The sequence below is a fragment of the Cyrtonyx montezumae genome, unplaced genomic scaffold, assembly GCF_038088225.1.
Source record: "Cyrtonyx montezumae isolate F1298 unplaced genomic scaffold, pur_monq_1.0 scaffold_3, whole genome shotgun sequence".
Classification (NCBI taxonomy): Eukaryota; Metazoa; Chordata; class Aves; order Galliformes; family Odontophoridae; genus Cyrtonyx; species Cyrtonyx montezumae.
The window spans coordinates 34,401,067-34,414,253 of NW_027072034.1; the positions used below are offsets into that span (position 1 = coordinate 34,401,067).

The 13,187-nt window shown below is 39.5% G+C and overlaps 1 protein-coding gene across 1 annotated transcript in view; it reads left to right on the forward strand.

The window, feature by feature from the left end:
• MGAT4A (alpha-1,3-mannosyl-glycoprotein 4-beta-N-acetylglucosaminyltransferase A) overlaps nucleotides 1–13,187 on the forward strand; it is a 65,645-nt gene that overhangs the window by 44,045 nt on the left and 8,413 nt on the right. The window contains exons 9-11 of the mRNA XM_065741197.1: nucleotides 5,649–5,779; nucleotides 6,412–6,519; nucleotides 6,873–7,066. Coding sequence (XP_065597269.1) covers nucleotides 5,649–5,779; nucleotides 6,412–6,519; nucleotides 6,873–7,066 — 433 coding nt within the window. The remainder of the gene's footprint in view (nucleotides 1–5,648; nucleotides 5,780–6,411; nucleotides 6,520–6,872; nucleotides 7,067–13,187) is intronic.

Sequence of the window (13,187 nt, forward strand, 5' to 3'; positions counted from 1 at the left end):
TCTTTGATTTATTTTTATTTTTTTGATACTGAAAGCATAGCCCTAAGTGCTGTCAAGTATCTAATAAATAATGGGTGAGATGTATGCTCTTTCTGTAGAAGCTCTGTAGAAGGAGGTGCCTCTTCTGCTCTTTTGAATTCAGCTCTGCACTGCAGTCTTTAGCATAACATGGTAAAGTCCTGCCAGATTTTGATGAGAAATACCAATTTGTCTTCCAACTGCTTGTAAGCTGAAGTGTTTTCTGGAAGATTTACAACACCTTGTCCTGTAGCTATGGTGTCAGCTGTCACAAACTTTAATGGAGTGGTCTGAAATCAGCCTCTAGGTTGTCTTTTGCAGTTCTTCTCATTCTTACAATTTTTGCTTAGTTCTCCAGCTTGATGATTTTTGACTGTATTGGGGACAGCAAATGGGCAGTCTGCAGGCTAGATTTGGATGCCACCTGGATGGCTTCATGGCTCCCGGTGCTTTCTGCAGCTGTGTGGAAGGTCACAGGACTGAGGGGTTTGAGCAAATGCTTCTGCTTGTTCTCGGTCTATGTCCATGTCCCAGGGAAGCCAGGCTGCTGCTGACACCCTCATTAAGGAGAAGTTTGGCAAGGGCTTGGCTGTTTTGCATTTAGAGGGGCTGAAATATTGGATGGTGTGGAGTGGAGATTGTCTTGGGCTGCTTACCATGCCAAAGAGAAGCTGTGTACAGTTGGGGTTCCAGAGCTTTGAAGACCTCTGCTGGATAGCCTGTGGTGAAGCAAGTCTGGTTTTGAGCTGGTGTAGGATAGGAAGGGTGTTCTGGGCTCAGAAGTACTTAGCAGGTGACAGAAATGGCAGATAGAAGAGGTGTTGTGTTGTATTGAAAGGCAGAGAGCTGGGGGAAGGCTGTGCCGTGTGAAAGGTGGTGACAGCACTTCTGCAAAGCAGTATGTGTTTATCTGTCCTTAGTGAGCGGCAGTATAGTATTACGCCAGGTACGTGTCTCAGGCTTGAGGAGCAGGATTCTGCTTGCTAGTTTTTGCTCCAGTGCTCATTGTGAACTCAGGGAGAAGTTCATAAGTTCATAAGTTCATAAGGTTGGAAAGGACCTATAAGATCATCTAGTCCAACCATCCTCCTATCACTCTCTCTACCCAACTACTAAATTAAGTCCTTTATCTAAACGCTTCTTGAACAGCGCTAGGGATGGTGCCTCAACCACCTCCCTAGGCAGGCCATTCCAGTGCCTGACCACTCTTTCAGAAAAGAAATGCTTCCTGAGGTCTAATCTAAATCTTCCCTGGCGCAACTTGTGGCCATTCAATGTGGCCATTGAGAAGGCTTTGCCTGTGCTGTTGAACCCTTCCTCAGTGCTTGGGAGTATAATACGGAGCGGCCATAGTACCTGGGATTCTTCACTGAGTCAGGGGTGGTTGGCTGCATAGTTGATCAATAGCATGCAAATACAGGCCTAGAAGAAAGCATCTCTGGGCACAAGTTTACCACATAGAAGTAAATAATTTGCTTGCTTGTATCTTATTTTTATTTTGGATTAAATTAGGAGAAAAATTAGAGAAAATGGGTATGTGCCTACTCTTCGGTGTTTTTCTCTGGTGATTTAATTGTTGGTAACAATTCAGTACCCTGACATTCAGGTTTCAAGTGGCATGGTCTGTGAATGTCTTTTTACCTCAGATGACAACTGAAGACTACAATTGTTGTCTTCTTCAGAAGATGAGCTATTCAAAGTGATTTATGTACAGTGTAGTGCTATTGCTGTGTCCTTGAGTAGAGGAAGTAAAGGATTGCAGAGCAAATTGAATACATAGGCTCCTGAAAGAGGATAAGCTCTCTCTTTAGTCAGCCTCCGCAGCAATTGAAATAATGATGTTGGGATGTTTTTGTTTTCTGGTTGCATGTGTATCTTTACAATGCCACATGGAAAGGTCATCTTTCTGTGGAAATAAGTGTGACTGACAATTTCAACCAGTGTCATCCAGAGATGATGACTTCAGTCCCATAAATGCTTGATGAGCCCCTACATTTTTAAGCTGATCTTTGATTAGGGTTTCTTGTATTTTTCTCTTTTCCTGCACTGTTATTGAAAGCAGTAGGCAGAGATGAATCACCAGGAAAATTAGGAGTGTGGCAAGCTGAAAGAGCTGTTATTCCTCATGAATATTTTACACAATATTGTACAAATAATTTGATTGTTTCCTATCTGTTTTTAAATACTTCTGTAAATAATGTTGAACAGTATGACAACAATGTAAGTATGTAGGTAGCAACAAGATACTAATAAAGAAAAAAATGGAAAAAAATGTTATATTTTTAACAAGAAATCTTTGTCGTTTAGTGGAAGCCTCAGTTTAGTTGCACACTAATTTCAAGTAGGGATGTCTATTTGAGGTTCTCATTGTAGAAAGCACTAACAAGTAATGTCAGTGTTTTTACTACAAAACAAAAATGCGAAGTTTGTGTAAGGGACAGCTTTCTGATATGACAGTGTTGGGTCTGTTAATATGTCTTAACACAATTCTCCACTCAACTCTGTGAATAGTCTCCTTTATGATCATAAAATCATTCCAACAGATGAAATAATTGGGACTTATGTCAAATACTGCTTCTGTATTGAACTACACCATGACTGTAGTCTCATTCAGACTCCTCCAAACTGATTTCAAATTCCAAAAGAAATGTTATTTAATGGGCTACGCTCTTCGCCAATTTCATGCAAGTCATGCAGGAGTGGAATCAGAGTTCCTATGGATCAGACATGTTTTCTGGAAATGACAGAGCCCTTTTGGTGATCTCTTTGTGTGTATCCCCTTTTAGAGAGGAAAATGGATCTTGCAGGTCAGGATCTTAGCTCTGTCAGAGCAAATCTCCAGGTATTTGAGTCTGATGGGGGGTTAGAGGTCCCTTCCAACCCCTACAATTCTGTGATTCTGTGATAATTGACACTGCTGTAGCACACATAACAAGGCCACTGCAACTTGGATGTTTTCACTTAAAACATATCCCGGTTTCTTACTATGTAAGCTAATTACCTGGAATTCTGTATCTGTGCTGAGGTGGTGTGTAACATGCCAAGCTCAGTCCCATTTGACCAGAGAAATTCTCCATCCTTGTTAAAAGAGATTTGAACTCTCTGCTCCTTGTTTTTATTTAGTGGTTGATTTATTGTACTACCTTGTGATAATCCTCCATGAATTGCAGACCTTGGTGAGCCTCATAGGAAAAGTAACTTAATCTCTGAGGGATGGTCCACATTGCATATTCACAATGGAAATGCCATCATTGAAGACTAGATAAATTTCTGCCTTAAGTATAGTACTGGCTCAGGGTGATACTTCAGCCATATCCTGTCTTCTCTTTGTGTAAAAGTGAGCATCCACTGTAAGGACTGATTAAGGCAGAGTGCTTGCAGTTCTTCATTTTCACTCAGTCACGTGCTCAAGTGGAATGCTCCACTGCTGATAGTTTAAGTTGCTTACAAAAGATTGTTCCTCATTTGTTTGTCATCGAGAATACCCTATGCAGCTCCTTAACAGCCTTTCTGATGAAAGCTGTTAGGTTTTGATGTTTCATTCTTGTATGTGAGAACCAGATCTCCTTTTCTAGTGTATTAAAAAACTTACGAAGGCCATGGGCATTAAAAATATAGAGGACACTTTGCATACTTAAGTGTGTGTTAGTGTGCTGTACAGAATTTCCAGAATTTTTTAGTTTTGCATAGCTGAAAACTCTAGAACCAATGATGTGTCACCTGGGAGGAATGCTGAGAAATTGTTCAAGCAGACAGAGATAAGATTAGGGAAGTTAAAGCTCTGATAGAATTAAATCTGGCCATGGATGTCGAGGGCAACAATGAAGGCTGTTACAGGTATGTCAGTTATTAAAGGAAGGCAAGGAAAAGAAATGTGCCCTCCATGGAAGGAAATGGGAGATCTATTTACCTGAGATATGAAGAACTTTTTTTGTATCAGTCTTCACTGGCAAGTGCTCCAGCCACACAACTTATGTCACAGAAGGCAAAGATGGGGACAGGAACAATGAAGAACCTCCCACTTTGGGAGAAGTTTGAGATCTCTGAACAACCTGAACATGCACAAGTTTATGGGATCTCATGAGATGCATCCAACAGTCCGGTGGGAACTGACAGATGAAGTTTTCAAGCCACTGTCCATTGTATCTGAGAAGTCATGACAGTCATATGAAGATCCCAGTGACTGAAAAAGGGAAACGCAACCCCCTTGGTTTTAATAAGCAAAAAAAAGGAAGATCCAGGGAACTACAAGTCAGTTGTCTTGTCTCATTGTGACAGCCAACATTACTTCATTAAGTTCAAATTGGCCTGCCAGATTTGGTAATCTAGAGCAGGGTGGATCAGGGAAGAGCAACTGACATCATCTACCCAGAATATACAAAGCATTTTTGATGTTGTCCTGTGCAACGTCCTTGTCTTTAAATTGGAGAGACATGGATTTTATGGCTGGATAAGGAATTGACTGGAGGTAGAACTCAGAGTTGTGGACACTAGCTCAGTATTGAAGAGGAGAACAGTGATGAGCAGTGTTCACCAGGGGTTTATATTGGCGCCAGTGCTCTTTAATGTCTTTGTTCATTACATGGACAGTGGGATTGAGTGCACCTTCAAGAAGTCTGCTGATGACTCCAAAGTGCATGGTGTGGTTGACATGCTGAAGGGAAGGGATGCCATCCAGAAACAGGCTTGAGAGATGGGCCTATGCAAACCTCATGAAGTTCAACAAGGCTGAGTTGAAGCCTCATGAAGTTCAACAAGGCTGAGTCAACATCTGCATCAGGGCAATCAAAAGTGCAAGTGCAGGTTGGGTGGAGAATGTATTGAGAAAAGATCTTGGGATTGCTGATTGCTGAAAAGCTCAACATGAGATGGGCACTTACGTCCAGAAGGCCAGCTGTATCCTGGGCTGCATCAAAAGAAGGGTGGCCAGCAGGGAGATGGGGGTGATGGTCCCCTCCAGCTCTGCAATTGTGAGACCTCACTGGGTATACTTTATTCAGCTCTTGGGCTTCTTGCATCAGTTGGAGATGGAGGTGTTGGATCAAGTCCAGGGGAGAATTGCAGATATGATCAGAGGATTGTGATACCTCTTCAGTGAATATAGGCTGGGATAGTTGGGATTGTTTAGCCTGGACTAAAGAAAGCTCCAGGGAGACTACAGTGAACTTCCAGTACCTAAAAGAGCCCTACAGGAAAGATGGAGGGGGGCTCTTCATCAGGAATTGTAGTGACAGTACAAGGAGAAAAGGCTTCAAACTAAAAAAGGGCAGATTTAGATTGGATATTAGGAAGAAGTTCTTTACTGTAAGAGTGTAGAAAATAAGTTGCCCAGATAATCTGTGGAAATGCTCAAGGCCGAGTGAGATGGGGCTTTGGGCATCGTGATGTAGTGAGTGGTGTCCCTGCTCATGGCAGGAGACTGGAACTAGATGGCCTTTAAGATCCCTTCCACCTCAAAGCTTTCCATGATTCTATGAGAAGTACAGAGCTTTTAGTAACACTGAGATTTCACATTGTTCATCACTAACATACCTTTTCATGGTACAAACTTGCTTATTATCTCAGTGATTTCAAGATACAGTTCTAACTTTATAATAAAATAACTTCAGTTATTCTTAATGTCATTGCAGGCAAAATGTTCCAGTCTCCAGATATCACTCTTATTGTAGAGTTCATATTTATGTTTTATAAGGAGAAACCTATTGATTGGCTTCTGGACCATATTCTCTGGGTGAAAGTGTGTAACCCTGAAAAAGACGCTGTAAGTTTCTTCTTATTGTGAAACTTCTAAAATGTTTTAATGTTAGTGAATGTGCTGTTTTTGATGAAGACTAGCATACCATTTATTGTACTGACTGTGTGTCCTGAAAGAATCTATTTTCCTACAAGATTTTACTCTTAAGTAAACCTTCAGAAACACCTTTTTTAGAGGCCTTATAATTGTTTTGGATTCTGGAGATGAATACGGTAGTTGGTGAAAGAAAATGTCTGATTAGTTTCTATATGTAACAGTGCTAAAATGAATTTCTTCTTACAATTCCTGTGCAGCACTGTAGAATACTACTACTTGTATAGCAGTCATAGAGAAGATTCTAAATGGTGATTTAAATTTAGATTTTTGGTCCTTTATTCCTCAGGTAGCTTCCTTCTGAATGACTGAAGAAACAGGCTCTAAACAAAACAGATGTAAATTTCTCCTTTATTGGCTAGTAATATATTTGCACGTCAGTATTGCTAGATTTCTAGAATAAAACCAAGGTGAACTGGATAAATAGGTGTAGGTTTCTGTGCATCTTTTTGGTTCATGTAACATCACATTCTTTCAGTAAAATCTCAGCATCTCTTTGTTGAATTTAACAGCTTGGGTTTTTATCCCTCCTGCTCTTGCTTTAGAAACATTGTGATCGGCAGAAATCAAACCTACGGATACGCTTCAGGCCTTCTCTCTTCCAGCATGTTGGCCTCCACTCCTCCCTGGCAGGGAAGATCCAGAAACTCACGGTTAGTAGCTACACTTCTCCTTCCTTTCCAGAACAAGTTGACCTGATGATTTTATTTTTTTCATTTTTAGCCTTTGAGGAAACAAGAGTTTTCTTGTTTAGTATTTTTGAATACCAGTCTCAACTTATTTTTGTGAATATTTGGTAGTGGAAATACACTTTGAAATTTTTATTTCTTTATTTACTACTTTAATGGAAGCTTGTCTTGTTACCTAGTACAAGATCTGAAATATCTGGAAATGAGTATTATATTTCTTTTTTCTTTTTCTTTTTTTCTCTAGGAGATCACTTTAAGTGTAACCACTTGAGAAAAACATGATAAAACAACGTGATGTTTGTCTTTCTTTCAATCAGGATAAGGACTTCCTGAAGCCGCTACTGCACAAAATCCATGTGAATCCACCTGCAGAGGTGTCCACATCTTTAAAAGTCTACCAGGGGCATACTCTAGAAAAGACCTACGTAGGGGAAGATTTTTTCTGGGCTGTCACACCGGTTGCTGGGGATTATATTCTATTTAAATTTGACAAGCCTGTCAATGTAGAAAGGTTAGTAAATGTTTGTTTTTGGTCTCTTATTCTGAGGCTGTACACATTTGAAGAATGCTTGAAGGTATAATTGGGAGCTGTCATAATAAACTAAGGTGAAATCATCTTGGGTTATTTGCAGTTTAGGTGAAACTCATCATCAGCGTCTTTTCCTTCCATGTTTCTACTGCTTTAAATGTTGTCTGCTTCTTTTTTTCTTTTAATTTTACCTGGAGCTTTTTAATTCAAGACTAGTGCTTCTATGGCAGCTCATAAGGGAATCCAGAGAAGCCAATTTGGTTCTATTTGTGCTTGGTTGGCCTGCTTCTAATTACAATTACGACTGTGCAGCACAGTTTGTGGTACCGTATGTTGTGCCCTGCAGCCTCAGCCTCAGTCCATTGATTGTCCAGACCAGAAATCTTGCTGGAACACATGGTGTCCTTTTACCTGAAATTTGGGAACTCTAAAGGTTGTTAGTTATTTTTTCTTTAGGTTGTGCTTTAGGGCTTGAAAAGAAGTTAAAACTCCAAGTTGACCCATTTAATTAATTTTAAAAACTGGCTTGAAATGAAAGTATATGTGGTTTGTTGGAGGGCTGGAGGTGACTTGATCTACTAGAGTTTTTAGTCTTTACTTTTGCTGAGACTTTTTTGCTGCTTTCTTATTTACTGTCTTACCAACATAGTAGTCCAAGACTTAAAAATTAAATGGCTTATTTAATGTCCAAGCATTGCTACATTAATGGATTCCTCTCACTTTTCTATGCATACCTTATATGAGGCCAGTACCTATAGTATGGTAGAGCAAAGTTTCTTTGGATGATTTGTGTGGATGCTTTTCTTGTGAAGGAGCCCTTTTTGCAGTCCTGAACTGAATCCAGTTAGTCAACTTCTACTCATTGCAACATAATCAAAGACTAAGTGAGGATCAGTAGTTTCCTTGTTCTATGTTGTTCCAAGCTGGTCTGACCTATGAAACTCAAGTTTGTTGTGCAAGATGTCACATTCCTCTTTCAGTTAAATTGCTGTGCTTTGAAAGATTTTCCTGGATAGCTTTCTGAGATACATGTGTTGAGTGGTATGACTGCCATACCTCCTTGGATTAAAGGCAGATTTCTTTTTTATCCTGTGCCAGTAGTATAAAAATGACACATTTTCCAAATGAAATGTATGAACTTAGTGATTCCTTTTTGATGAGATTTTCTTCTTCCATGTTATAAAGTGATCATTGTCCAATTTGTTTCTATTTTCTGAATTATTTATTATTAAGAATTATATGCTTCTATTTTATGAATAGGGCAACTGTAACAAGTAAGTATTGATCTTGGGTGGAACGCTGTTGTTTCATTAGGGTGAGTCAAGTACGTAGTGATAAGCGACAGGATAAGTTTTAAACTGGAAGAGGGTAGATTAAGGCTAGATATTAAGAAGATACTCTTTACTTTGAGGATGGTGAGACACTGGAAGAAGTTGTCCAGTGAGGTTGTGGGTTTCTTTGGAAGCATTCAAGGCCAGGCTGGGATGGGGCTTTGAGCAACCTGGTCCAGTGGAGATGTCCCTGCCTATAGCAGAGGGTTGGAACTAGGTGTCTTAAAGGACCCTTCCAACCCAAACCATTCTATGATTCAGTAAATTATTGATAGAAAGTGTAATAAGTCATCCCTGTAGTTCAAAAATCAGCAGCAAATGGAAGTCTGAAGAAAATATGTATTTGGTATGTGTTACCTTAATGGTGAAGGAACTGGGGATAGAAGTAAACACTGATTATTTCTGCAAAAGGTGGGAATACAGTTTTCATTATTGTGCTCAAAATCTGTAGCTAGGGCTAAGACTTGAGAAGCAGTCTCAGCAGTAGAGGATTATATGAATATTTTAGTTATTTTACTATTTTTACTTACTGATTAAAGTAATTATAGTTACAGAGGTGAAGTGTCTTGAATCTAGTTGCTTCCTCAAACGAAGTTGGCTACTTAGAATGATTTTGTTTTTTTTCAGACTTTAAAAAGCTAAGTTTAGCATCACTTGAATGATCATTTTAAGCCATTTTGATGTTTATTCATTTGTGTTTCTTTGCCACAGGGACATAAAAAATACAGTATTTTGTCTTTCTGTAGTCAGTGGCTGATCAGGGCTACGTTTGGCAAAGGGACAAGGCTGGACACTTCTCAGCAGTGTGTGGTGAGGGAAATGGCCACTATCTGATACATAGGAAGTTCCACACAAATGTGCCTGGGAACTTCTTCACAGTGAGGGTGAGGAGCACTGGCACAGGCTGCACAGAGAGGTGGTGGAGTCTCCTTCTTGGGAGACATTCAAGACCCACCTGGACGCCAACCTGGGCTAGGGAGCTGCTTTGGCAGGGGGTTGGACTCGATATCTCTAGAGGTCCCTTCCAACCCCACGGTTCTGTGATTCTGGCATTATCATTTAAAATTGTTGAGGGCTTGATTTTGTTTGCCTTCCTCAGAAGCAGATATTGGTAGGTGAAGGTTAGGTGAAGAAATTGTGCTTCCTGATATCTCAGTGATGCTTGCTGAGGCAGCCAAATGTAAATGTGTGGTTGAGTGGGTTGAAACATGTAAAAGGGAAAGTGGACTGCACATCAGGAAAACTTGCCCGGTGGGGAGATGCATCCCCAGCGATTGCAAGTACAAGATACACTTTTGAAAGCCATCTTGCGTTTGTGAAGGGACATAGCAGATGCTGTTTGTGTTTTTAAAGTAGTAGAACAGTTCTTTGAATTAGCACTAAACATTTTCTGCCAAGTGGGTTTGAGGTGTAACTGCTTAATAGCACCAGTAATAAATCCTTGATAAACAAACTTCTCAATGGAAATATTGACCACAACTGGCAGAATGAATGGCAGGTCTGTTACAGCATGACAGAGCACTAACTTGTTCCTAGAGTTTGTTTTTCCATGCCAAACCCTTTTTTTGCAGAACTGAATTGAAATTTTCTGTTGAGTATAGCAGTTTGGTAATTAGCTTTCATTAAGTCTTTAAATATTTCATTTTTGAGACCCAAGAATATTGTCAGAGATAACAGCGGCAAGGATTTCTTAGTAATCTCAGGTGAGATCTGAACTCATGTAGGGGAGCAGAAAAGAACATTTGTGGCTATTTTGTGTTAAACCTAGATGGCATATCTCTGCTGAATGTTGAAGTCAGACATTGATCGTTCTAAACTGCACCTGAACAAGACAAGGGAAATATAAATTGAAATTGTCTGACGTTCATTTTAATAACAGCTCTTGTACTGAATCTTTTCAGTCATTTCCAAGTGAAAGAATTCCAGACAGAATACTCAAATCCCTTGACAGTAAGCTGAATTCTCATTCTTATTTTTGCAATAACACAAAGATGCATACTGCTGTTAAAATAGCATGTCTTTGAGACTGAAAGTAGATCTACTGACTTTCTTACTTGCACACCACTGCAGGAGGTTTATTTTTTTCAAATGGATGGACTACTTTCTGGATGCTCTAAACAGCCTACTTTGTAAAGACAAGAAATAGCACATTTCTTAAAGTCATTAAATAATTATTAAAATTCACTTTGCCATTTCAGCATATACTGTTGTTTCAGGCTCACTTAATTATTGAAGCTCAGAGGGGTGTTTGAAAGTTACGTTATGAAGTTCACACTTTTACTACTTAAGTTAACATTTGGTGCTAGCATTCATTCTTGCTACTAAAAATAACTATAAATATTAGTACTTTTTGCTGGTTACAATTTTTCTTCAGAGATGTCAGTGATGGATGTTGAGACAAAGGAGCTCATTGCGAAGTGCTGTGGATACTGGACACTGCTTTGAGATATATATATATATATATGTATGTATATTTAAAGTAAGATTCTCTGAAATAGTGGTGGATGATGGTTGAATCTGGAAAAGTAGTAATGCATTTTGAATGTGATCCTTCTTTAAAAAAGAAAGGAGTTTATGAAGGATGTTCAATTGCATCACTTGTTAAATGTCCATCATTGTCATAACCATCTCCTAAGTTGAAGCGTTCCCTCTGGACTTGACTGAAAAAATCAGATAAAGAACTTACTTATTTGAAAACACTAAGTAGCACCAAGGAAGTCCTTGGAAACATGTAACCTGTGGGCATTTTGTTTAGATTATTTGTACGCTTGTCAGCTTTCCTGCAGTAGGAATTTTGAGTGGGTATTTACAAAAGTAAAGGGTTTCAAGTTTGTTTCAGTTCAGATGCCTTACTCCAGACTTGTGTTTTCTTGGGTTTTGCGTGTAGATCTCCTTTGTTTTTACACTCCTCTGCTTTTAACTCTAGTTGTCTCATAGCTGTGTCCTTGCTTTTAACAAGTGATTGGGTAGTCCTCATAATGTGCCACTGATTGTTAATGAAGTGGTTTTATGAGGTGGACCTTACTGCCTAGCATTAAAGATGATTTAATCTTGAGTCTTAACACTTGGACAAGTCTACTTGTAGATTACATTTACTACTTTGTATTCTGGTGTTGGCATAGCTGCTTGAGGTGTGGTATTTGGGACTAACCATCCAATTTTCTCTGCTGTTGACCCTGGAATCCCAGGGAACACGTGTTGCTAACCTGGTGAGTATGTCCTGTGGTAGCTCTTCACAACATGTATTTCTTGCATGAATGAGAATTATGTATTTGATTGCTTGAACTTGAAACTTATTGTATTCTGTATTGTCTGGCACCCGATAACTAAACATATGAGTTACTTTGCTTTTAAATTATTGTGACAGTACTGAAAATTACCTGTTTAAGAAGCAATGGTTTCTGACCTGCTATTAACCCCACTTCATTATAGGGGAAAAGCAGCACAGCTTTTAAAGCTGTTCAATGTAGAAGCAAGCTCTCCTTCAGCACAATGCAATACATTCTGCCTCTCGTGTGCAGTTCCAGCTGACATAACACATGCATACAGCTACATGGTATACAATTTAGAAATCTGTATTTTGAATGCATAGTTATAGTATAACTTACTAAAATTTAACCTGTTATCATTTTGTTAAGCTTTAATTGTAATGTCAGTTGATAAATTCTTGGAAGTCTCATAAATTTATTAAAGTTTCGATGCTTCTGTGCATTTCAGTTAGGCTAATGTTTTCAGTGTGGGTGGATGAAAAAAAAAAAAAGAGGAATTGAGGACTTGGTTTCTGTGTTTACATAAGCTTCTGTACTAATGAGTAGAACATCCTCAAATGGATACACTGACAGCAGGGACCTGGCAGGCAGGCTCCCAGCCACTGATGCTGCTTGCTCTGGGCATGGAACTATGCCTGCAGTGATGAGGCAAATGCTTCATCTGAAAAGAAAAGGAAGTATGGATCAGAGACAGAAGAAAAGAGCTGCCTGAGCCAAGGACATGCTGCTTCCTCCTTAATGGCACTAATACTCCAGATTTGTGTATTTGGCAGTGTTCCTGGGTTTACTGTTCTTGGTCAGAAATATTAAGAGGCTTAATGCAGTTGCCTGAGTGTTAGGTGTCTAATGCCTCTTGTGATACCCTAAATTACTTAATTTGATTTCCCAAAGGGTTTGGGTGTCTGATATGTCATAATTGCATCCAGATTCCTGTAAGGTTGTCCATACCTAAGTGCATCTCACATGTTAATAAATGCCAGTGTTTAAAGAAAATTGAGTGGAGCACTTCTAAAGTGTGTGTGTGTGTATGTATATATATATATATATATATACATGTATGAGGGCTGCTCTGAAAGTAATGCCTCCTATTTTGTGATGTTGGCCTGCAATGTCAGGGGCAGATATTGGTGGCATGGCAGTGGAGGATGAACCTTCCCAACAATGTTCTGTGATGTGCTGTTGCCATGTGACAGATGGCAGCAAAGAGTCGTCTGACACAATGGCATCTGACATGGAAGTGAGGATGAAGCAAAGGTGTGTCATGGAATTCTTCCACATGGAAAAAATGGTACCCACTGACATTCTTCAACACTTGCTGAATGTTAATGGAGACCAAACAGTGGATGTGAGCACAAAGAAATGGTGGGCAGTACATTTCAGCAGTGGCAAAGGGAATGCAAAAAGCTGTAGTCCAGATGGCCATGCAGATTTTTGAGTGCGCCAATCAGGCTCTTGTTCATTACTGGTAAAAATGCATGGCTAATGCTGGTGACTGTGTTGAAA